Here is a 26,731-nt window from a genome sequence, read left to right as displayed (position 1 = left end):
ATAGACACATCTATTGATAATGACACAGTGCATGCATCAGCGAGCATTTGAAATCTCTGTGCTGTTAAATATCTAGCAGTGCCAGAAAGAACCTCGCTAATGCTGTGGGTGTGCATGAAACGTGTCTCTCTTTTCTCACTAATTCTTCCAGGGCAGTGGGAAATGTTGCAGTGCAGCTGACAGCCTCTCTCCAGTAATGAAATGCTGCGATTCAGTGGTTTTCCTCACTCACAATGGCATCACCTTCTTCCCATTTGTATTCCTCCAAGAGGCTTATCAAGATGAGAAAAATAACTTCAGAAGCAATTGCAGTCTGTCTGCAATTGACTTGGTTTTTTATTTTTTTAAGGCTTTATCTGCTGCAATGCCTATTCTCACGCTGAAGGGAATTTAGTGAGGGGTAAATAGCTAATTTCATTAGCAGGTGTAATTTCTCCACACTGTGAATTCTGCAGAGTAAAATGCTTAAAAAAAAATGGAATTTTGTTCTAAGCTTTTTAAAGGGCTGCCAAAGTGACATTTGCACAGGAGATTTGTACAGGTCTAAGTTACAGAAAGGTGACAGCTTTAGAGGAGGCCTAGATAGCAGAAAATGAGGATGACTCAGTTTTAAAGCCAGTGGGGTTTCTTTTGTCAAATATTTGTCATGGTTGCAACAAAAGGTTGTCTGCAACTCCAACTGGAGGAGCAAACCATTAGCTCCAAAGAAGGCCAGTGGGGGACGGTATTATTAACGAATCACTCACACCACAAAATGATTCTCCCTCCACACCAAAAAGACATTTATCTTTGAAGTTTTACATGACGAAGATGCAAAGCACAGATTTAAGGGCATCTGATAGTGTTAGTCCAATTATGGCTCTATTCCAATATCTCTTAAATGCTGCTTCAATTCTTTTATCACAAGCCTTAATCCTCTGTTACTGGTGAGTGAGTTCGAGATGTGAGGAAAATGCCAGGTCTTGTTACTGAAGAAATAGTGTTTCAGTATCGCCTGGTGTTATGAATCCTGAGGATGTAACTCCGTATCTGATGTCCCTCCCTGAAAAGGAATTGGAGGAAATATTTCTGTTTATTTCTTTTTTTCCCTACCAGCCCACATGCTTAAAATATAATTTCCAGCTCCCGAGCTATTACGCATCACTCACAGTAACGTGTGATGTTCCTTTGTTCAATGACAGGTAACCACAGCTGGCTGAGTGCATCAGTAAAATTGGCTCTACCGATTTATCAGTGGGAAATGTGGGATGCTGACATTGCCATCTGAAGCATGCAGAGATTTTGGTGCCCAGTTCATGAGACCTGGCTTTCTGGCTGCTTTTATAGTAGATGATGAGTAGCCAGCACCACACTGGAGGCCACGCAGGACACAGGTTCTCCTCACTTCATTCCTTCAGCTCATTTCTGAGGCTCTCTGCCTTCTGTTCTGAAAAACAGAAGGTCCCTGGAGCAGGGAAGGGGGCTATGAGGTTTGGGGAGGAGAGCTTTAGAGGGTCCATCGCTGCCTCCCGTTCTTCCATCCCCTCTAGAGAGGCCCTTGGTAGAGGAACAGGCCTGGCCGAGAGCCTAAGGAGAAGGCTCAAGGAGAAGGCCACGGAGCACCATGATGGCCGCGCTCCCCACACGGCTCAAGGCCTCTCAAGGCAATGAGGGCTGTGCAGATGAGAAGTAGGAAGCAACTCGTCTGACCAAATACACTGATTCCTGTTTTCTCCAGCACAGAGGGAAGAGGCAGGTTGTCCCCCTCCATGACTGCCTGCCACCTGGAACAGTGGGGAATTCAGTTCCCAGATGTTTCAGGCAGCAACATGCTGTCACCTCTTTCATAAACTCATTAAGTTTCTCACTGAACCAAGCTACAGTGACTGCTGTTGCAGCATCTTGTTGCAATTCTACTTAGAAACCTGGGATCTGTACACTGAGACTTCCATCTCGCTGTGCTTTGGCACTAGCTCACTTGGCACATCTAACCCTTCCCCTAATGTTCACCATCATCAAAGCGAAGAGCTTTGCTCTTGGCCTTTGGTCACACACCCAGGGACCTGGCAGTCTCACCTGTCCATCAAATGGGAATATCCTCTTCACCAGCCCACCTGAATTAAACCACCTCTGGTTTGGGTGACTGGGTACACATACAAGCATACACTTTTTGGATGACATCCTACCCGAGCCCTCCATAGCTCTCCTGCTGCCTTCCTACCCACCTACCCAAGCTGCCCTCCCTGAGCTGCTCCAAGGTGCCATTTGCCCTTTTCCATGACCATACCACACTTGGTACTCGAGTACTTTGTGGGAAATATGCTCTTTCCCTTTCTCTTTTTCAGTTGAAAAGACCAATTTAGCAAAGGAAGTCATAATTAGCCCCTGAACTCATGCCATGGGTCTCTCCAGTCCTCTGCCTCCTCTCCAGCTGCGTTGCTCTTTGCTCTCTTAATATGGCTGCCTGCATTTGCAGGGCTGACAAGCAGGACTTCAGGAGGATATTTAACTACCTCATGTACTATTTCCCTTCTCAGAGGGAGGCCATCCCTAATGGCTGTCCAGCCTGTTGTGAACAATTTCTAAGACACAGATTACCCAGTGTCCCTGAGACACACTAGAAGGTGCTCTGCAGTTAGTTAGGAAGTTTTGTCCATCATCCCATACAAACCTTCCTTGCTGCCAAAAATGATAACTTCAGCTGCCATCACTTTGACCTCTGAGAACAGCTCATTACAGCACCTCCTTGCACACAGACAGAGTTAGCATGGTCCCTCCGGTCATTTGCATACAAAACATAACCAACTGCTTTATTATTTTTTCCTCAACAATTAAAAAACACCCTGTTCTTGTTCTCTTCTGGACTCTTTCAAAGTTGTCCACATCTTCCTTAACGTGTGGTCCAGACCCAGTGCCAGGCTCAGCGCTGCTTGGTGGCAAGCAATAAGCATCTTTGTCTTATACAGCCACTACTGCTGTTAACTTCTTCCAGGGTGATCTTTGCTTTTTAGGTATCACAATTTGATTCATATTCTGTTTGGAGTGCAGCTGTAATCTGCAGATTATTAACTCCAGTGTTGCTGCTTATCCAGGTATTTTTCATTTCATTTGTGCTTATTTATTCTTCTCTTGAATGCAGCACTTTCCACTTCTTTTTCACAGCAGTTTATCTCACTGATTCCTGACCTTCCCTCTCATTTATCAGAAACATTTTTGAATTCTAATCAAGCCTCCCAGCCTGCAGCCCTGGTGATCTGACACATTCATTGGTTTTATAAATGTAGCCTCTAATCCCTTGTTAATAGCATTAATGACAATATTTACCAGCAATATACGCGAGAGACTCCTACAGAACTCCCTTCTTTCCTCCAGGTTTGACAACCTATTGCTATTTTCTATTCCCTCCTGCTCACAGAAAGTAATCAGTCAAGGCTCTGTTCTCGCTTCCATACTTTTGGGGGCTTTTTGCCAGTGGAAGTATTTAATGACATGGTGAGGGGATTATTTACTCCATTATTCTCCGCAGAGAAGTTGCCCAGTATTTCTGTGCTCACAGAAGCCAGCCAATTCGCTTCCCAGCGCCTTCCTTTTCTCTGGTGATTGCATCCTGATGGCCCACTCAGTTGAAGACACAGCCTTCATTGCTAATCACTTTGCACATGCAGTCAATTGCTCTGATTTCACGACCAGCCCAAAGAAAACCGAACCACGGATAACAGCCTGTGGCAAGGGGACACACATGTCCACCCCGTTATTAGGACAATCATGTTCCTCTCGAGGCTGGTAGGATTTTTGCTCCCTAGGAAACAGACCAATAGAGACGTGATGAAATTACTCAGTGTGTGGCCGCAGCTGGCGGTGGCTTGAGAAGGCTGTCCTACCACCCATGGAAATCACAGTGGTGGCACCACACGTGCGGGGCAGGTATCTCTCAGCATTAGTACACCTTCTGTCCATGGTCTATCTATATGAATGCTCAGTTGGTTCAATGCCTTTGATCTATTTGCCAAATAAATTAATCAAATAAGAAGTCCAGTGATAAAAGTTAATAATATTTTGTGTTTGGCAGTAAGCACGTGCTCAGAAACATCTTTGTTTAGATGGCCAGCTTGAAGCAGCAGTCACCACCAGGCAGCTAAGGCAAGACACACTGACAGCAATGGGCATCAATGCAAAAGGCTGGCTTGGAATAAACATGAAATCATGCCCTATCAAAGGAGTGGCAAAGAAACAATAATCTGTCATGGAGGGATGGAAGAAAAATGTAGTATTGCCATAAAGCATTCTGAAAGAAATGAACATGGAACACAAGAAGCATACTTCATGTGAGAAAGGAGCAGTATCAAGCAAAAACCTAATGATCTAAATGGTCATGGCCACTCCTTCCTGAAAATATTTCTGACACGCTTACGTCCACCTGCTCTCCCACATCAGTAGGTCAAGTTGTTGTCTCACGCTGACCCTTGCTGTGGAAGTTTACTGCGATCAACAAAACAAATTACAGACCAGCTCTGGCAGGGAGGCCAGCCACACTCAAACCTTTCCTGGCCATCTGCCTTGCTCACTCCGACCATCCTCTCAGTCTTCTTCAAACCAATCCGCAGCTTATTTGAAGTCTCAAAACTTGGACCTTGTACACTAACTGAGGCCTTAATATCTTGAGAATGGGAAAATGATTATTTCAGGGGGCCTACATTCAGAACGTCCCACAGCATCTCCTGCCCAGTGTCTGCTCTGCCATCCACCATTGCCTGCCAGGGCTTAACCTGCAGGCGGCTCAGCACCACGCAGCCGCTCACTTAGTCCCCCTCAAGTGAGATGGGGCACAGAACTGAAAAAAGGTAAAAATGCAAGAACTCATGGGTTGAGATAAGGGCATTTTAATAAGAAAGGGAAAATAAAAATAAAAAAGAATCAAAAAAAAAAAAAAGAACGACAAGTGATGTACAACGCAGTTGCTCACCACCAGCCAACCAATGCCCAGCTGGTCTCTGAGCAACAGCAGCCTCCCAGCCAGCCCCCAGTTTATTGTCCAGCATGACACCACACAGTATGGGACATCCCTTTGGCCATTCTGGGCCAGCTGTCCTGGTTCTGTCCCCTACCAGCCCCTTGTGCACCCCCAGCCCCCTCGCAGGCAGGGCAGCTCGAGCAGCCAAAGTCCCTGACTCAGTGTAAGCACTGTCCTGTAACAATGAAAACATCGGTGTTAGAGACATTGTCTTCATCCTAAACCCAAAATACAGCACCATACCAGATATTATGAAAAAAAATTAACTTTATCCCAGCCGAAACCAGGACAAACCTCAAACGCTTCTCTGCAGAATTGCTGCATAGCCAGAAAATACTGCAATTGGGTGCTACTTAAGTACTCTTATCTGAACTCGTTGAATTTGCTTCTCTTAGAGGTATTTTTTCTAATTCACAAACATACTTTTGAGTTTTAAGCCCATATTTGAAAGTGTTTGAATTATCTCCAGTTGCTGTAACCTGCTAATTTAATAAAAGCCTTTTATACATCACGGCATCAGTGGCAAAGACAAAATAGTACCAAAAGGAAGACCGGTCCCTTCAGAAGACCAATGGATACATTTTTCCTGTTGGACGATGAAAGACTGCTATCATTTTTTCTGAACACAGCCTAACCAATTTTGTAGTATTTCATAGCCCTTCAGATGAAGCCATTATCTCCCTCTTTGCCTTTAAAATGTAATTTAAAAGCTTTAATAAAATTACATGGAAGCTGTTTCTTTCTTTTATCCTGAAGCTTACTATATTGCTTTTCAGGACAATCATTTCAGAAGTATGCATTTTTAACACATTTTTATTGGTAGCTGTAAACCTAGGTCTAGATAACTTTTTGGGGGGAAGGATGGAGAGAGGAACTGGCCACTTAATTCAATGATTATTCCTCTTCTACGAAGAATGAAGGAAAAAGAGACATCTAACATTTCAGTTCTCTAGATTTACTTTTCAGTTGTTCTTTTCATTAAATAATGGCCCCGACTTTCCTTCCCTTTCTAGCCTGGGATTTACTGGCCTTTATGCACCTACTTAGTGCTTCACTGTCCTGATTTTTTTTACACTTGTCTGTGCTAATCTTTTACATTTACCCATAGCAACATAGTCTCCTTTTCTATTCTTTTTGATGTTTCTGTTTGAAGAACTTCTGATACAGTCATAATAGCCTCTTACTATGCTCCCTGGTTTCCCGCTGCACTGGCATAATTTGTCATTTGTGTCCTTTTATTAGTACTCAGATATGATAATCATTTATCATTCGTATTGTTTCAGCCATTTTTTGAATTATTCTGGAATGATGTTCATCTGACCCTATTTATCTGAGAATTTCCAGCTTTTCAAAATGTGTCTTTCCAGCGAATACCTGTTCTCCTGAATTCTTTCTCTCTCTTTCAAATACTTCCCTGGGGACCACCCTTAACAAACATTTTTTGTGTACAGACGTAAGCTGATTTGAAGTCCACGAAAATTCTGTTGTGTAGGCTGCCACCTTTCCCTGCAATTACAGAATTATATTCTTCATAACTAAGATCAAACTATTTTCTCTGTCCAGATTGGCAAATGATAACACGCTAGTCTTAATGAAACCTAAAATTTGTTCTCAGATTATACCCTCCATGAGACAGTGCCCTTCCTAATTTCTAGGACGTTTGCACAGTTCGCACCCTGCACATTTGTACATTTTGTCCCATCATGTCACACTTTACCTTTCTTAAATATAAATACTCTCTGGTATTATTTAGTAATTAGAATAAGAAGACTATTAATTATGAAATGCTATCTCTACAACAGCTTGGTAGAATTTACAGCCCAACATGTGCAGCACTACATTGATCCTGAGCTCTGCATAGAGCTGCTTATGCTCTGCTGCCTGGCCAGGACACCTTACTCTAAGTCCAGCTGGATATGGGAGAACTAGATAAAACTCTCTGGTTGGAGAAGTGACAGTCCAAAACTGGAAATCCTGTTGGAGAGTACAGCAGCGAGCATTTCTTGGGAAGGAACAGGAGTTTTATGGCTCATTATTCTTCAGAACAAAGCCAGAAGGAAAAATGTCTCCATATGATGCTTTGCAGAAATTAAAGTTATGACCATTGACTCTCATCGTTATTACTGGCATGACTGTGGGCCTGCATAGCGGTATCCTACCCATTACAGAATTAGGATGTTGAACACACAATGTCACCAGTCTGGAAAAAAATCCTTTTCCCACTTAGTCATATGATTATAGAACCACAGAATGGGTTGGGTTGGAAGGGCGCTTAAAGACCATGCAATTCCAACCCCACTCCCATAGGCAGGGACACCTCCCACTAGATCAGGTTGGCCAAGGCCTCACATCTAACCTGGCCTTGAACACCTCCAGGGACGGGGCATTCACAGCTTCTCTGGGCAACCTGTGCCAGGGCCTCACCACCCTTTGAGTGAAGAATTTCCTCCTCACATCTCATCTAAATCTCCTCTCTTTTAGTGTCACCCACATTGCTGAGGGTGTGCTCAATCCCATTGTCTATGTCATTGATAAAGAGGTCAAACAGTACTGGTCCCAGGACAAATCAGCCCTCTGATTACATCTTTTTCTTTCCATTAATTATGTAAAACTTACACTCCAATACCAAACAGAAGGAAAAAAAACAGTGTAGAACAGAATAGGTTGGAACTGGTGCTGGACTGATTTTTTTTGGATTAATTATTAAATTAATCATCATTTTTTGTTAATTAAATTGATTAAATAACAATCTTTAAAAGTTCCTCACCTGTTAATTTTGAGACTGATCTTTGCATTAATAAAAGGTGCTGATTAAATGAGAGCTAATAAAGTCACTCTTTTTTTTTAATAACTCAGTCTGAAATGAATAAATACTAGATAAAACACCAGATAAATATATCATTACTAGATAACAGGTGAAGAAATAAAAACTTGGAAGACCTGGAATCTGATTAACATAAATTGCTAATTTTGGCTTTAGGATGAAAACCTGCTAAAAACATGGACCCATGTGAGTTAATACAAATGTCAGCATAAAGATTCATCTAACAGAATGAAGCAACAGAAATACAGTATTAATTCAGCTATTTATAAAGTGCCAAGAATGCAAGTATGAAATATAAAGGCAGAAGATGGAAGGAGAACACCACCACCATTCAGTAGATTTAAACATTCTTTATGATGCACTTTCATCAAAATTTGTAATTGTCAGGTATCAAATTTCATTCATGCAACACCAATCCACTAAGAAATACATATTTTGGTGAGAAAATTAAAATTCATATTTATGTAAAAACTGTTTTGAAACAAAAATAAAACAATATTTCTACAAAAAAAAACAAACAAACTTTTTTCTTTTTTCTTTTTTTTTTTTTTTTTCCCTTACTAACAGAATAATTATCTGGAAAAAGGAACTTCCCGCATGAGATAGTTAAAGGAATTTAAATATATTTAAAAATGGAAGATTCTGCTTTTATATAGTTATATGCCATTAATATTGAAGATACGCTTTCTGGAAAAAAACTTTTCATGCTTAAAAAACGCACCTTAGTTTCATACTGTACATTACCACATACAGTAGTAAGAAACAGAAGTAGTAAACAGTTTATATGCAAAGAAAAGAAGTTACATTACAAGACAGTTACAATTGTGACACACAAAAAAATAAAAATGTTCAGTTTTAACAGTATTTGAAGGCAATTCACAATCATTTCAGGAGTTTTGTGAAATTTAAGGCCATTAGTTCTAAATAAAATATATCTGACACAAACTCACAAAACTGTGTATTTTGTAAAAACTGTACATGCAAAATCATTTCATAATTATATATGAACAGGCATATAATAAAATTTTTGGGTAGTTCAGTACACAAAATTGTGCACAAAGCAACATGGTTGTGCAATTTTTAAACCAGTTAATTAACATTATCATTCATGCATCCTGAATGGAAATGTGATTAAATGACAATATAAACCCAAATATTAAGAGCCAGCATCCCTTTGAATGGGCAATCTAGACAAAAAAGTTATAATTTTAAATTAAGTTTAAAATGATCCATTATAAAACATCTGCTGTAATCACACCAAAAGACTTTTCTGATGCAAAATTTCCAGTGCTTTAAGGAATGCATGATAAGATCTAATGAGCTCAGTGAGTCAACTGTAATACTCAAAGTTCTGATTTGAGGTAATTTTCTTTAATTACTTATAGCAAGTAACTCTTCTAATTTGCTTCAGTAACTAGTTTAAAAAACTGTAAACTTAGATAAACTTAGAAATTGGAGAATCTCTGAAAAAATACACATACCTCCCCCTTGAAGTTTGGAGTTGGTCGTAAGTCATACACAATTTACGATATTCACATTTTAGGAACTTATTCTCAGAGCGTAAGATGAATAGATTACTGAGCACTGATTGAAGCAATTCAGGTATTGGAAAACACGTATATAGTTGTCCTTTTCTTAACTCCCATTTGTATTTGTCTGGACAAACATTCAAAGAGATATTGCTTCTCTTGTGATCTTGTGACAAACTATTGCAAGCTAGAAGACGTGTGAATCAATATTCCAAACTTGTATTCTTAAGAATAGTTATAAAAGTACTGAAATTTAAAAATAGTAACATGTAAACATTGATACAGAGGAATAGCATTCCTATACATTTATGTACACACAGTATTCAGAGAGGACATTTCTTCTGAGTTGAAATCCTGACTTGTGCTTTCCCCTCGAATAAATAGATCAAAAAAGCAGGGTTTCTTGTCCAAAAGAAGGAAAAAAAAAAAAAAAAAAAAAAAGGACTCGGAGAGAACATACACATTTTCATCATAGCATTTAAAAGCTTTTCAGTTGCTCATGCAACCTTATGGAGAATTTTGGTATGTGAAGAGAATTTTTCTAGCTCCAAAAAGCTACTGCTGCATCCAGAGACTCTCGACTTGTGAAAAATGCTAAGCACTTTGGAGCATTCAAATCTGAGTCTGTAACACATGAATAGGAGGTGTGTAGGGTGGTGGTGCAGGTGATGGCTTTATTCCTCTGACTCTCATGTAGGACAGAAACTGGTCTGGGATCTCAGCTAGAACATCTTTAGCAAGTCTTGCCATGCTTAACACGTGGTTTCCACTTCTGTCAATGTAATCCCGGAATGGCACAAACTACAAAACGAAAGATATATTCACACAGGTCATTACGCAAACACAGAAGACATCTTACAACACAAAAATGAGAAGGTTTGATCTAGGGAGTTAAGGTATGTGAATATACTACTACCTTACACATTTTATATATGCATATGCCCATACATATTTTGTATTTTATATACACAAATTATATCTCAATTTAAAAAAATCTACTGTCTAACAGTATCAAGCTTTACTTGGGTGAAGCTCTTCATATTCTTAAACCATGGCTGGCTCAGATTACCAGTTACATACTTTATTGACATATTTGGCTTGTCTCTCAACCCTTTTTATACAATAAAATAATTTTGTTTCACAAAGCTATTTTTAGCTTTCATGTCCTGTTCGTATAGGGCTCTCCTAACAGACTGTCTCTGCTCTGGCAATTTGTGGACAGAATTTTTGCCATCTGAAGTGAACAAAACAAGAATGGATGACTTTATATTCTTAATCATTTTTCATTATACTGAGCAGAACTATGAACCAACTCAATACTTTCTACCTGACACTAACAGATGCATTAAGGCTCTAAGCTAAAAAGATTTGATTTCAAAAAAGAATGCATTACGGGATACCCAGATCTACTACACCTAAAAAGTTAGCCACCAGCTTTTCCTTGAAATTCACAATAATTAACAAGATGCTTGTGCTACTGGTAAGGAAAAAGAAACAATCTAGGCTCCTTGATTTTTTACTCACAGCAAACAGCATGCAGAGATATAGTTGGTAAAGTTACCTAATTGTTTGTGGTGAAAGGAAGGTTTATTTGAAATTCTGCTTCTTGCTCAAATTTTGGTGTTTATCTCAGGATTGCAGTTGGGTGACTTTTCAAAATTGTCATTTGGAGTCCAAAGCTACATCTGGTATTGATATGGTAGGCTATGGCAGAATTCAAACCCTAACAGTACCTTTTTCCCCTCGTAAAACAGAGAAGACTTAATTGTTAACTTTTCTCATATAATTCTCCAGGATAAAACTAGAACTGAACGAGAAGCCAAACCCAGAGATGTCTCATCTCCCGCTGAACTCTAAAATGAGCAGACCCTTTTCCCCATTATCCTAACCTGAAAAAAATTGTCTTTTTGGATGCACATCAACCAAGACTTTATATTAAATTTCATTTTTCTAGAAAGCACTAAAGCTTTCAAGATTTAGGAGACCACTGAATTACAGTGAAAGTTTAACTTGCACCGCATTTCTGTGAGTCTTCCAGGAAAGACAGAAAAAAAGCCCAAAACACAACAAAAGAGATCTACTTAATATATTAAACAAATAAAGCAACTATTGGAAAAAAAAATATGAAGGCAACCTTTCAGCAATAAAGAACTTAATTAAATCATTTTTACATCAGCTCTGGAAAGCACTTCTCTGGACTTATGAAACTAGACGAAGCTTATTGCTACCATTCTGCTATGGTGTTTTGCAATTAACTTCTTTATTTTCAGTGGAGTCAATATTAAAAAAAATGCTTAAAGGAGGCAGGATATGAAAAACATAGCTTGTTCATCAAAAGCAAAATAGTTGAAAATTAAAAATTGTTCTTAAAAGGCACTATCACTATAGATTCTATGGGGATTCATGGAAACAATGGCACATGCAGAATGACACTGTTGCATGCTACTTGCATATTGTTTTCAAAATCCACCACAAAAATCAGAAGAGCGAAGAAGAGGGTAACAAGGGAAGATGGATAAAAAGAATGTGGTACTATTACATTTAGTGGTGCTCACCTAGAAAGTTCAACCAGCTCTGGGATTGGAAATAACAGCCACATTGGAAATGGAGATATCCCACAGAATTTAGGGATCAAATGTTCCATTCAGGCAAAATTTGGGAATTTGAAGGTTGGGTTTGACCTGAGGCATAGACAGCATTAGCAATAACTTTCCTATGCTTAATCTCGAGCTTTGCAAACTGTCCAGTATTGTCCCTATCAAGGCATCAGCCTCCTACCAAAATATGTTTAGAATTCAACTAAGAGTTGGCTCTTTGCTTCACTTCCTGGATGAGGATCTCAAATTGCCAGATAAAGAGCTTCAATCCTCAGTGCTTAAACTATGTTGAGTTTCACTGAAACCTGTGACCAAATCAAGCATAAACAGCCACTGATTGGAGTAGTTCCCCAGCAAGCAGCTCCTTAGAAGATGATGACTCAGTCACAGAATAGCTGAGTCTGGAAGTGACTTCTTGAGATCATTAAAAAAAAGCACCATTGGTTTCCAGAAGCCAGCACAGCACTGCCCAGTTTCAACAGCTTGCTCCTTCTTAAATTCCATCACCTTACTGGTAAGAATACATCTAACTGTCCCCAGAAGCATTAAGTTAGAATAACAAAAAAAGGAAATATCTCTGTAGCCTGTAAGTTTACACATTCAGCTGTGAAGGGATAAGCTTGGTGTTCATTTCCCTCTCAGATGGTTATTCCTTTTATAATGCAGTCTTATGTAAAAAACATATGCTGTCTTGTTTAAAAAAGCAAATGTGTCCGATTTGAAGAGATCACCTTAACTACAGCCATGAAAACTCAGACCACTTCCTGCAGCAAAGGCTGGCTACTTCAACAGTGAAGTTGTTGAAATGCGATTATACAATACAGATGGCCTGCATTAATTCTCCCTCCCCTCTCTTTAAGGTATATAGGTATCAGAAGAGTTGGAGGAACTACGGACAGATAAACATATGCATAGATACACAAGGACAGATGGCAAAGACAGCAAGGCCTAGAGCTACCACACAGAACAAGCAGAGGTGGTAGAAATCTTTTATAGAATGCAAGATGTAAGAAAAATTGAAGGGAAACTGAACTAATGCAAAATGCTTTGCCTTTAGCTTGAGAGGTTATATAAAATGTTAATACACAAAATGTTCAAGAGAAACAGTAGGTGCATTACCATGAGTAAATATTTTCCTAAAAAAAAATAAAAAGAGGAAAACAAAGGAGCAGAAAATAAATAAACTGAGGAAGAATTGGTAGACATATAATTCAGAGTCCCTGCAATACTTATGTTTATTAGCAAGGAGGGAAAAACAAAGATCACGTCTTTCCACGAACTGCAGCCAGTAGTAAATATTATCAATACAGTGAGTCACTTATAGCGGGCAAATTTCTCCATTCCTAATTTACTTATTTCACAATAATACTGACTGTTAAAATTAACAGTCAGGTTTACTAGTTAATTTTAACTAACCTAAAACACACAAACACAAAAAAGATTATCTTTTTATATTTGAGTAGTTTATTTTATAAAAGCAAGTCAGTTTTATCCTACCATTTACAAAACACAGGTCACACTAAACTTAAAGGGTTTGTCTTTATCCCTTTTTATTTATGTAGCTAGACTATAACGTATTTGTTATTATTTAGACAGAAAGCACACAAAATATTACTGCCTTCAGCTAATTCAGTATGGCTTGGGGCAAAGTTCTGATTGAAATACATTCACAGTAAATAAATGTTTTATTCCATTTCTGATATGCAATGAATTCCAAGGAAACACAAAAATGTATTCACTGAATTTTTTTATTTCAGCTGAAATTAGAATATTTCTGATGCGTAACATTTTCACTAATCTTTTGTATAACATTTGAAGAAGTCTATTTGTTTGTGCTCACTGAATGTAAAAACAGCAGCTTTAGGAGATTCTGTTGTTTGGAGAAATTATGTACAATTACCTTGCATATATTTAAAGCACACAATGAAATGCATGCCAGAGGTATGTGAATTAGCTTTAACAATTCTGACACGGCACAGGGCTTTGCAGAAATATTAGTCTGGGATCCTGAAGCACTTCCCGTTCTGAAGGCAGCTTGTTTATAGCTGACTTAGGCTGGATACCTTAGGCAGATAAAATTATTTCTACAGTCACCAGGTTGATCTAACTTTTAAGTAACTTGCTACTTTTCAAATATCAACTTCTTAAATACTTCCTTCAGCAAGCAGGGACTAGTATGCTGAGCCATCAAATGCCCTTCTCTGTGTTTTGTTCCCCTTTAGTATCCCATGAAAATAAAAATGAGTATCTAATTTCTGATTTGATCAAGAAAACAATTACAAAATTAAGTCTTTCCAGGTGTGTATGTAATCAGTAAGCCAAAAAAGGGTGCCAGGAGCCTGGATGAAATACATGGTTTGGACAAGCTGTAGACTTCTAGAAATCCACTGCTCTTGGGCAGAAAGGTGATTATGGTGGGTATGTGCATGCAGAGCTACCATACCGCCCTGCAAGTGGCTGCTTAGGTGTGAATGACAATCATCGGGCTGACTGAACGGTGGCAGTGAGCAGAACCAGAACCAGAGGGCTTTGGCAGAGAAGTGGAGGATCCTGTGGAATGCAGGTCAGAACAGCACTTTTAAGGCTTTGTTCAGTCACCTGAACACAGTTGCCTGCTATCATCTGCGATACCTTGAGGCATGAGGCATCTACATGGTCATATGTGTAAGACAGGACACGGGAACTGGGAGACACTCACAGTCTTCTGTAGTGGCAGTTAGAGGCAAAGGAAGATACCCTAAGCATCTCGAATCCACTTGCTAGGGGTCTAGATACTGCTAATTTCCACAGAAGTTGCAGTTTTTCTTCATGGAATCACAGTGAAATTGCAGAACCTGGAAAGCAGAGGCACCTAACTCTTCTCCCATGGCTGTATAACCCTAAGACTATCTCAGTGTGTTACCAGTTAGGGATCATTTTCTATTCAATGCATATCCAGTGTTTTGTGTTATATAAAGGCTTAGAGGTATCACAAAGAGTTTCTGAGCTCGTTAGAAACATCCGTAAGATAAAGTATGTCAGTGCAAAGGTAAAATGAAAGGTGGGAATATAGATAGAACAAGAAGTCAAAACAAAAAGGATCAGTAAAATGTAATGATTAGGGCAATTTTTCTCTCCCACCTGCACAATGTCTCTTTCTGCAAACTTTCCTCTTGAAGAAATCCTGACTACATCACCATCCAGTTCTTCCATAGCTTTAAAAAAGAAACAAATGAATTTATCTGTGAGAGTTCAACTACTCAAAAGAAAAGCATTACTGAGGAAAACTTGTCAATTTACACTTTTAGAGGAACAAACCCAACAATTGCTACCTTAAGGTAACTCTTAATATCATTTGCTCTATAGAATATATCATTCATTGTAGTTATTTTGTACTTTTTCATGCTAACAATACCTACTTTTTGCCTTTATTCTCATCTTCAGAACAAAACACACCATGATAAGGTCCACTATATCCCTCCAGCTCCCAAACCAGCAAGCATATCCTTGTGGTAAGGCTATATTCATACTTTCATAGGTGGAGAAGAATTCATCTTCAGAAACTATTGTTACAGAAGGTAACAAAGGATATAGCACAACAAGGCAATAACATTCATACTGGAAATGTAATGACTGTTATTACACATGAGTTAGGAGTTAAAATAATTTTCTTAAATTTACTAGCTAGCTCTTGCATTTTTTTTGAACAGGGTCCAGGAAAACTGTAATTGTCAATATACCCAGAAGCCATTCTAGACCTCTGTAGAAAGGCCTACCAGCTCTGCAGTCAGTGTTGCAATGGATGGACCTGGGATTACAAAATAATTGCTCAGCCATTGGATCAGCAATCCTACAATCCTTCTTTCAGTACACTGTATGAAAATCTAAGCCCTGGAGCACTACAGCTTCTTAGGCAATTACAAACAGTGCTGAGCTCACTGAACCCCAAATTTCAAAACCTATTTCTTCCAATGCAAGAACTCGAAAGCATAAATAAAGCTATCAGGATCCAAGTTCAAACAAAACAGAAGAATATATTTCTGCAAAAAATAGTTAGTAGGCCTGTAGAACACATCGCTAGATGTTGCTATTGATGCAAAAAAATGTACATATGTTCAAGCCAGAAGACTGGACAGGTATTTGCAGGAAAGATCCACTGAAAATTTCCAAAATAAACATAAACCACATTCTGCTCAGGAAATTCAGAACTAAAGACAGTATTCAGGGAAATATCTTTTTTGCTTATTTCATTTCTGACATTCTCTAGATAAATACCTGTGGCCATTTCACAGTCTGATCACTGGGCAAAACAGAACACTGGTCTGAGCCTTCGTAGTCATACTGACATCCTTATATAAAGCTGTGCCAAAGGTACATAACATCTATCAAAGCTTCAGACTTTTACCTATGCTCCAGACTTTTATCCCTCTGGTAGCCCCCAGGGCCTTTGAGATCTAGAGTGGGCAGTGATATCTGGAGAGAAGTAGCTCAGTCTCTCTACAGCAGAACTGAAGCTAGACTGCCTTTGAACTGTAAGAGTATGCCTGGAATGTACACGCTCCTACACACACACTTTTTCAGTGTCCACATCAAACATGGAGACTGTTGTTTTTTCCAGGAAGAACTTCTGTATGTGGGACAAGTAATTTCTCTGCCCTCTCAAGTGTTGAGGGTCTACAGATCTGACACGCATCTAATAGGTGAATTACACTCATGGGGCATCAGTCCAAAGATGGAAACTGTATCCTGCACTAGAATCAGAATCCTGCTTTAACAAAAGTTATAGGGATGACATCTCCAAAACTCAGTAAAGACAGCTTCCAGAAGTAAAAAGAAGACAGAATCTACATGAGCTGGCAGAGTCAAGAGGAGTTTGAGCAAACTCAAGGACTGGATAAACAGAGAAAGGGAAAAAGCAAAGGTGGGGTGAGGAAAAAATAAGTAACATAGGTCTAGAGTTTGAATTTTCTGGGGGAAAGTAAAGCTTGCAAATTTCCTTCTTAATGCTTTTATGAAGAGAAATGGTCTCTTCTCATTGCTTGTGGCATACAGTCACCTGAAGTGTGAATGTCCATTTGGACACTCTGAAAAAGGAATGTGATACTTTAACACAAAACTTGCCAGAAAGCATGAGAAAATCAACCCCAATGAAGTATTTTTCTTGTATCATTTTTTCCTCTTGTTTTCATACTCCTGGAATATTTGTATAAGAATTTAAATGTATAGTCATTGAGAACTACTTACATTATATACCTGTGGTAGTACTAAGTAGTTTCATGCACAAAATGAAACATGGTAGTTTCATGTACAAAAGAAGACATGCTGTCTAACCAGAAGTACTAAAATGGAAAAAAAAAAAAAAGGATGTATAACTTTGAGAAACAGATATAAAGGGAATGTCTACACTTCACAGTGCGCTGATGTGCAAGATGCCACTTAATAAATTAGTCCAAATAATGGAAGCAGCTTAGTCATTGCAATAGAGATGCAATGCTGTTCTGGAACACCATAAAAAAGCATATGTAAATAATCCTGGTGATTTCTTCCCTGCTGTAATATTCTCCCCATGCTGGTAGACAGTAAGGTCTGTTATAAAGTGAAACCCAGTTTAACCCATATCACTTCTTCAAATTTATTTACTTTTCTTAGCATTTTATTGCTGCGATAAGAACACATGATCAAATTTCCATTCAGCTGACATGAAATACGCATGTTGAAAATATTCAGAATTACTTGAGTATACTTATTTTACTCTTTTTTTTTCCCCACTCATCTTCTAGAGCTATGTAAATGCTCAGCCCCCATATGGTTCTGTGACTTGAACAGAGAGCCTGAGGGGCTATACAGCTCGACATGGTAGCTTGTAATCATACTGAGTTATCAATCAATCCAGCTGGAAATGTCAACGGTGCTTACTGCTTGTTCCATATTCTGTTTCCTTTTTTTTTATATTTTTTTTTTTTTTTTATAAAGAACAATATTTGTTTGAAAAACCACATATTACTAATATGTAAACAAACATAAAACATTCTAAAAAACACTAAAACACTTACCATCAAATTCTGCTGGTCCTACCCCCACTATAATTATTGACATTGGAAGCTTGGAAGCCTTCAAAAGAAGAAGAAAAAAGGAGGTTTAATGCATTGCATAACCTCTGCCACTATGACGTAAGATCCGAGGACAATACGAACAAAAGATGTGCAGAAGTAATGCTTGAAAGAGCAATTCCTCATCCTCACCTCCTAAAATGTTGAGTGCAAATTGTCTGCTTAAGTGCTACGTACAAAGCATATTGGATGAAGACAAAAGGGCAGATGATTATTTTTATTTATTTTTTCCTTATAAAGTCTTTGAATCATATAGGATCATAATTAAACACAACTATGCTAGGATTTAATACTAAGATGACAACTAGGAAGACAAATTTCTCTTAGAATCTTTTGTAAACTGACAGTAATTGTAAATATGTACCTAGTGACAGTCTGACATTTATTTAAATGTATTCTGTTGCTTCTCGATATTACATAGCTGCTTGGAATTACCCGATTCTCTGTATTTTTTACATAGATCTTATGCCAACTTTTCTGAGGAGAATAAATCACCTATTTGAGAAATCTACCTGTTATTTCTTCCACGAATGACGTTTTATTCAAGTTAATCATCCATGCCACAAAATAAACAAGATATTGAACTGCTTTGTATTTAAGATTTTTAATTTTACTTTTTTTTTTTTTATTCAATGAAAAAAGGCAAAGATGATATCTGGCTTTCCCAGACTGAACTCTCTGTAAAACCTTTAAAATTACAAAGACAGCATCATAAATATTGGATTCTCCTGCCCTGATAGCAGCACCAGATATCCAGTAGAGAAATCATCTGAAACTGGCTCTTTTGAGGAGGGTAACAACTAAAAAAATCATCTAACAAATGTCAGGGCTGACAAATGTTCCTTATTGAGATACTCCATTGAACTGTGAAATGTCTACAGTCATTTTAAACAGGAGTCTACACTGGCCAAAAATCATAGCTGTATGCTTTCTGCTAAATTAAACTCAGCTTCACTGAAGTTTGAAGTCAGGTGGTTTTAGAACGTACTGTTACAGCTTTATTCTGGAATATAGGAAGTGTTTTTCTGCCTCATCTAAAAGACATTCTCTTTTTAGATGCACCATCCCCACTTCCCATTCTTGATCTGTCATAACATTGCATATAAAACCAACTTTCTTATAGCAGAAGGCTTACAGTTAATTGATGTACACACATTAACTAAAACAGTGAAAGTATGACATTCCATAAATCACTAATGAGCTTCACCACTCTACATTGTACAGTGTGTGCTATACACTGACTGCAAATTCACGATGAAGTATTACTATGTAGTCAATCTTCCAACTAAAATCTTGTAGCAAAGTAAAAAGATATAATAATCCCTAGTTAATTTAAATACCAATATGCTACTAAAGGTCTTGGTTAAAGACCAGACATTGTCCTGGTCAAGTGGCTCTGGGTGTTCCTGTTGGAGCAGGGGTGTTGGACCAAATGGCCTCCAAAGGTCCCTGCCAACCTCAGCCACTCGGTGATCCAGGACCATGAAGAGAGTGCAACTGTACCTGAGTTGCAATACACTGCATAAGACACTGACAGTAAGTATAAAGTATTTTTCAGACATGAAGTCTCTACTTAAAACAGCGTGGAACACCTTCTGTTTCTCAGATGTTTTCTAGAATCTCAGCATTTGAGTATAAAGAAAACATTCTTCAAGAACATTCCTAGTTAGAAAGACACAGTGCTATGTGATACAATATATTTGAAACAGTAAGTGGCAAGGTCAGTGAAAAGACAAAGAGTTCAACTTTTGCACATAAGCTTGGTGTTGGCATTTAGGGAATGACAGCATAACCTTTAAACAATTTGATAAAACAGAATGTGTGACATATATGCTGTAAAAAGGAGGATGTATAAAGCACAATTAGCGATAAAAAATGAAATATACTCTTCCCGAGCCTTATACACATCAACTTGTATTTAACATCACTGCCCTTTTTATTATTTCAAATATTATTATGACTGAAAAAAATGCTATTGGATAGCATATGATTAGTTCTGTCATGGTATACTGTACTCACACTGCAAGAACTACGCAGAAAAATTAATGAATCTTCATCAAAAGTAGTATTTCTGAATTTGTGCTCATTCCAAGCTAATAATACATCTGCTGTACTTGCAGACAGTTGCAGAGTAATGGCTAGTGTTCCTATTATTCCAGTAGCATTTCCTACTCATGGAAACAAGGTTTTTCTATAATTCTTAGTGACAAATTACTTATCTTACAAATTCACAACCAATCAAACTTGCTGGTGTCTTACTTACCCTCTATATGGACTTTGAAGTAAGGGAACTTTGCCACTTAAAAGAAGCTATATAACAAACTACCAGGGTAGACTAGAGAATGAACTTCTCAGATAAAAGCTTGTTTATCTCCTATAAAAGTGAGAGTGGCTTTATCCTATTTTTAACTGGAAGAGGTAAAAATTTATCATATGGGTTGAGAGAGCCCTTATCAACATACAAACTCTGTCCATATGCTGCTGGCTAGAGCTTGAGGGCATCTTGCTTTCCAGTGAGAGATGGAGCATTTCAGTAATATTTTCTTGTGCACCCTACAAGTGGAATGGTACTACTGTAGGAAGTAGTGAAAGTGGGCCTTCAAAAGTATGCTGCTTAATTCTATACCATTCATTTTGACATGATGCTTAATTATTTTAATGTAGGCTTTTCACCCATCACTTTCCTAGTAACTAGATCCACTGTGGTGCATTTAAAATTATTGGTATAGATCTTTTCAAACCCTAGATGGAAGCTGGTTGTGTGTGTAATTTCATCTGACATTTCCCAGGGGCAAAAGAAGAATGGAATGTGTTTGTAATGCAGAATATTACATATAAGCATAGCAGTTTTGAAGAGAAAAATATTGAAAATAATGAAGGACTGAGAAACAATTAAGAACTTTAAATTTCATGGGAACTATCTAAAAGGATATCAGCTGACAGTTATGCCTGACCTTTGGGACCAGAAAGTTTGGGGCAGTTTTTAGAAGGTGGGAAAAAAAGAAAAATCAAAGCTGTATGCAATTATTTGAAAAATAAACGAAGGTTCACTATGAAATACTGAATGGTGGGATGTGCATGAGGAAGGAAGAACCAAGACCCAGATTATAAAAGTTGTATGAACATACAGTGTTAGACAGAATGGTATCATTTCCCACAAAACACTAATTAAGGTAAGATACAACTTTTGGTTTCTTTTAATCTTTGTGCATAATGATTTTTTTTTTCTGTTTGGAAAGAATGGTTAATTTACAGAACTAATTTAATGCCTAAAATAATAACAGACTTAGTTTGTTGCCTAAAATATTTAAACCCAGAAATATCTTATATTTCAATACCTTTGCAAAACTTACATTCACTATGGATTCTTTTGTCTGAGCCATATCTGAAATAACTCCATCTGTAATAATGAGAAGAACAAAGTACTGGGAGCCATCTTTTACAGAAGAAGCATATCTAAAGGAAAAAAAAAAAAAAAGAGCATTATAATAGTAAAATAAACCCTTTTACACAGAAGGAGCTAATATGAGGAAAAGATGTATTTTTTAATTTGACTACTAAGGACTAACAAAAATAATTAATTGTGATGCAGTGGATCTCCAAAAGTTAAGATATTCATAGACAAGATGGGCATTCTACTTTTAACTGGGAACATTAGAAAGTATCTAATACAATAACTGTAACTAATACAATATTGATACTGATAATCTGCATGTGTTGAATCAGTTAAAAATGGGGCCTGTATCACCATCAAAAGGAGCATGGACTGAATGCATTTTATAGAACAATGGGTCTTTAGAAAGTTATTTAATAGGTATTACCTTTGGGAAACACAGTTTGGTATGCAGAGAATATATTACTATTGAATGGTTGTTTTTATAGCACAAATAAAATTTATCAGGAGTTAGCACACTACATAAACACCATTTTTTTTGTCTTATAAAAAGAAGTTACATACTGTTAACCTCATTTTCAGATTTATAGTTCATGTATAGATTTGTAATATGGCTGAACATGCACCCTGAAACCTTGGCTTAGGTATTTACACCCCTTTATACCACCCGTAAATAGGCCCTCTAGACTCAAGCATCTCCTTGTGTTGTATGTAAGACAAAACACATACAGTGCCATTCCAGTCCTGCCTCAGCCAAAGGAACCAAGAAGCAACTGCTCTTTGAAAATGAACAGCTTTTGAAGATTTGGAAAGTTCTGAAAGACAGTGAGTCTGCAGCAGCTCCACTGAACTCTGTGACCTGCATATCAGAAAGCAAGACTGGAATTTGTTTGCTTTCAAATCCCAAGGGTCAAAGTGTCCTGTATAATTGGTTTTGCATGGAGCATGATGTTCCACTTGCTGCTTCACTCGACAGCAGCCTGTGTAGTTGCTACTTTCATGAAGGCTCTTGGTGCTGTCAAGGAGTCAGGTAGTGGAACTTTGTAAGAAGAGTGGCCATGAGTAGTGTGGAGAGCAGGAAAAAAAATATCTCCTTATGGAGTTATGTACTTGGTTATGACATATGCCCAAGTATACAATAAGACTGTCAGAATTCACTGTCTTATTGGTCACTGGACAGGGTGTGTTCTAGTGATGTTCATGGTGTTATTTAGAATATTCTAACTCTGATGTAAATTTGCAAGTGAGTGCTGCCAGTAAATAAGATGCTGTAATCACAACACTTGCAAGAGTTTGGAGGACTGGGTATGAAATGGAATCTACAACTCTCACAAAGCCATCATGCTCCTCCTTCTCCTTCTCAGGATATAGATGGGTAGAAAAACCACACAGTCAACGAACCTGACAAACTTCTGTTTGTATGTTGGCAGTAGGGACTGGAATCAAATGTATAGATTAACAAGACCTACTGTGGAATACATTTACACTACAACATCAAGACTTCTTTTATCTCATTTTTCCACAATACTCATAATCTCCTCATTGATGACTTCAGAGATAAGGGATGATCAGATGAGACAGTAAAATAAAAATGCACTACCCCTTCCGAGCACTTAAGTCTACATGCCTACACTATAAAAAATGGAACAGAAATTTGACTACTTCAAAATATCCACGGAAAAGAGCACAGTCTGCAGTCTTTTGGAACAAAGATCGTAAACAAGAAGGGGAGATGATACAAGACAGTAGAGAGAACCTGGTGTAGTTTGGATAATTCTTTAGCTAGGAATTATCCTAGCGAGGGAAGTATTCTTTAACTCATTACCTGCTTGAAGACCTCAGGAAGAGTTCTGAGATCACAACAGTACAGTAATATCTGACATAGTTTCCAGAGATTTCATCAGAGATGTATTTTTAAGTAGGAGGGATGTAGGAAGAAGAAATTTCTTTGAGACTGAAGATAGGTTAATAAAGAAACTGCAGGCTGGATCAGAGGAGTAACTATCATCGTTTCTACTGCCATGTCTATGAGAGTCAACGAAATAGCTGAGAACCTGAACTTCGAGGGGAGATGCTGTTACTGAGAACTGGGTTACTACATGGATTGCATTAATGATGGTCATGCAGTAGAAATTAAGACATTTAGCATTTCCACTTCTAATGTAGTGTGATTTATTATCAGAAGGGGGTCCCAAAGTTTGCAATGAGTTGATATTTAGATAGAAGTTCAGTGGAAGAACTACAAATGATGGTGAAAGGCTTCTGCAATTCTGGAAAAGCTGACAGGTATTCAAGAGAAAAAAGTGGTGAGAAGAACTCAATTTATGCCTATGTTTTGATGGTATTAGATTTTTTTTTGGCTTAATGTTAATTGCCAAATTCTGAACCAGCCCAGCTCAGTCCGTACAATCCGTTCGAAAGAAGAAGGAAGTCAATGACTTTCATTTCCAGTTAACATGGCAATGACACATACATGGAATTCATCTATCATAGGGGCTGGCAGATCTCCTGACAGAAGACTACAGTCTGAGGACTGCTACTACAGAGATCATGTCAAAGGGAAGACTAAAAGGAGTAGTTGCTAAGGGCAAGCAATGGATTATACATGTATATGATTTAAATAGTATGATGCAAAGATAGAGCAATTAATCTTAATGATAAATAACTGAGCTCTCTAGCCATGCTGGAGTGCACAGCCAATTATTTGCATCATAGAATTTGCAAATTATTACTACTGGGCAGTAGAACAACAGCAAAAGCAGTAACAAAAACAGATAAATAAAGCAGGTAAACAAATAAATAGAACAGATAAATATTTTTTTACTACAATAACTGCAAGCTCATAATAAAACATTAACCATGCAATGATTTACATATCCCTGATGCTTGTTTTATGAATATTAGTTCTTTCTATGTATCTATGAATACAATAAAATTTATTCAGGTAGTTACTCAGTTAAATTATCTGATCTGTACTTCTTTTCCTATACCAACACGTGGTGGAATACTGTAAGACAGGATCTTGTCTGTCAAGATAAGGCAACATTATCCTCCTTGAGAAACTTCTAAAAACATGGGAAAGGTTATACTTTGAGAAGTTAGAGGAGGTGTTGCATAACACAGCGTTGTGGCTCCCAGCAGAGGCTGTACAATTGCTTTAACAGTACCCTTACTAGCTGAGAATCTTAGCCCCAGAGAACCCTCCAAAATGTATTTGACATTGAGATTAAAGGAACTGCATATCTCTAAAAATTACACTTTAAGAATTTTTTGATAGATTTATGTCTTATCCGTGATTCTAATCGAAAATTCTGATTACTGTGCTTCAGATGAAAAAAAAGGGAACATAGCAGAGTGATCTCAAAAATAATATTTTCATTATGAATTCTCCTAAGATTGTAACACAGGGTAGATCAACTGGATCACTTTTATTTACTTTTAATCAGCTCTCAAAGTCTGCATAATACTAGAACAAGGTCTTCAGATCTACTTACAGGTATAAGTTAATCATGTTAGAAGGAGAAAAAACATCATAAATACCTTTTTCAAATGTTGGCATCATGTAACTGTTATTGCATGTCTTCTACATGCAATAGCTGTACAAACAGTAAGTTTTTGTAAAGCACTTGTTATGCTTACCTTGCTACATGATTAATTACAGGGGCAAAGTTTGTAGGTCCGTAAAGCTGGACAGATTTTAGACTCCTATAATATGCCTCCATTACTCCATCAATGCCATGGCAGTATGGATTTTGAGGGTTTCCATTCTAATGAAAGTAAGAGACAAATAATCACTAAATGAAGCAAAAATGATGTAGTTTAGTGAATATTATCCACTGTCCATTTTTAAATGGCAAAGACCTAAGAGTTTAAGGATCTATTCAAAGAGTTTGCTAGCAGTGTCCAATGTAAGAGCTATGACTGGATCTGAATATTAATTGCCTGTAGAAGAGGTTTTAGCAGCCTCACGTTATATGCAGTCTGAATCACTGGCACAGGTTCCCAGACAAAAATACCATCTTAAGGGGAATTAAGGTATGAATTACAGGACAAATGTAAAACTAGAATCAAATTTAGGAGCACAGTTATGTCTCAATAATTGCTTATTCTAAAAGCATGAAGAAAAAGAAATGGGAGCCAGATCCTGATCTTCATATAGCATGTGAGTATAAGGTAAGCTATAACCTCCTCATTGTTTTGGTATAGTGTTCTGCATTGGAATACTCATTTTAGATCTGGTATAAACTGATTAAGAATGAACTTAGTCTCTGGAAACCCATAGAATGAGCTGGGACTTGCATATAAGACTGTGAATTCTTTGGGTAGGTGTTTTACTGCCTAGTTCTATGATGACTCTATGAGGACACCTATTTTCAGATGATAATATAAAAGTAAAGGCTAAATTCCAGATTAATGATCCATGTCAGGCTAGACAGAAAACCATGTAAGGCTTCAAATCTTCCAAATCACCTTACTCTCTTCCTTATGCCAACACCTCATTGACTTAATGTGCCAGTATCTTATTCTAAAGTACACTGTATCTCCCTGAGAATCTAGAAAAGCAAAAGGGTTTTTCCATGGAATTGTTCTGGAATGTTAAAAAAGAGTGTTGAAAGCACTGCTGAGAATTAAATGGGAGACAACTATGCATGTTTAGGTCTGCAAGAAGGAAGAAAGACTGTTTATTCCTCCTGTAAAAACACCCACAATGCCTTATGTGTTAATTAATTTTAGACTTTTAAAATCTGAAAGTAGCCAGGAATAATTCTGCTGTTTTAATAGTCTTAATTACTATCTATATCCATATTTTTGAACTTGCTAAAAGAAGTCCAAGGCAAGTCTGAGATTCAAATTAATATCTGCAATTACATCTGCTTTAAATTGCCATCCATATGGAAAACTTCTTGAAATGTGGCATTGGTTTCTAGCACACACTAACAGATGAAATACACATCTACCATCACCTGTCTATTCTGCTATGTCTTTGCTGCTATCTAATTGAAACTCACCTGATACACCTACATTTGCTGAGAACTTTATCCTACTCAAGTAAGAACAAAAAACTCAAAATAAGCAAATAGATAAACATCCACACTAATCTCAAACACCAGTTTCAACATGTTAACCTTTCTAGCAAATCCAGTTGGATTTTAGCTTTGTAATTTAACTGGCCCATATACAAAATCTCAGATTTGTTCCTGTAACCTCATCCTATACTCCACTTAGTTGTCTCTAGGAATCTCTAAAGTAGCAGCCTGTAAAAGATAAAGAGATCTCAGAAAATGAGAGACAACAACAACAATAATAT

At 37.7% G+C, this 26,731-nt stretch overlaps 1 protein-coding gene across 1 annotated transcript in view; it reads right to left on the bottom strand.

The window, feature by feature from the left end:
• Positions 1-8,417: 8,417 nt before the first annotated feature.
• CPNE8 (copine 8) overlaps positions 8,418-26,731 on the bottom strand; it is a 102,520-nt gene continuing 84,206 nt past the window's right edge. Inside the window, exons 16-20 of the mRNA XM_035338256.1 lie at positions 25,063-25,190; positions 21,383-21,485; positions 17,973-18,030; positions 15,061-15,134; positions 8,418-10,144 (exon numbers count right to left, since the gene is read on the bottom strand). Coding sequence (XP_035194147.1) covers positions 9,956-10,144; positions 15,061-15,134; positions 17,973-18,030; positions 21,383-21,485; positions 25,063-25,190 — 552 coding nt within the window. The 3' untranslated portion in view covers positions 8,418-9,955. The remainder of the gene's footprint in view (positions 10,145-15,060; positions 15,135-17,972; positions 18,031-21,382; positions 21,486-25,062; positions 25,191-26,731) is intronic.

The sequence above is a fragment of the Oxyura jamaicensis genome, chromosome 1 (assembly GCF_011077185.1).
Source record: "Oxyura jamaicensis isolate SHBP4307 breed ruddy duck chromosome 1, BPBGC_Ojam_1.0, whole genome shotgun sequence".
Taxonomy (NCBI): Eukaryota; Metazoa; Chordata; class Aves; order Anseriformes; family Anatidae; genus Oxyura; species Oxyura jamaicensis.
This window is presented reverse-complemented; position numbering and strand designations above follow the sequence as displayed.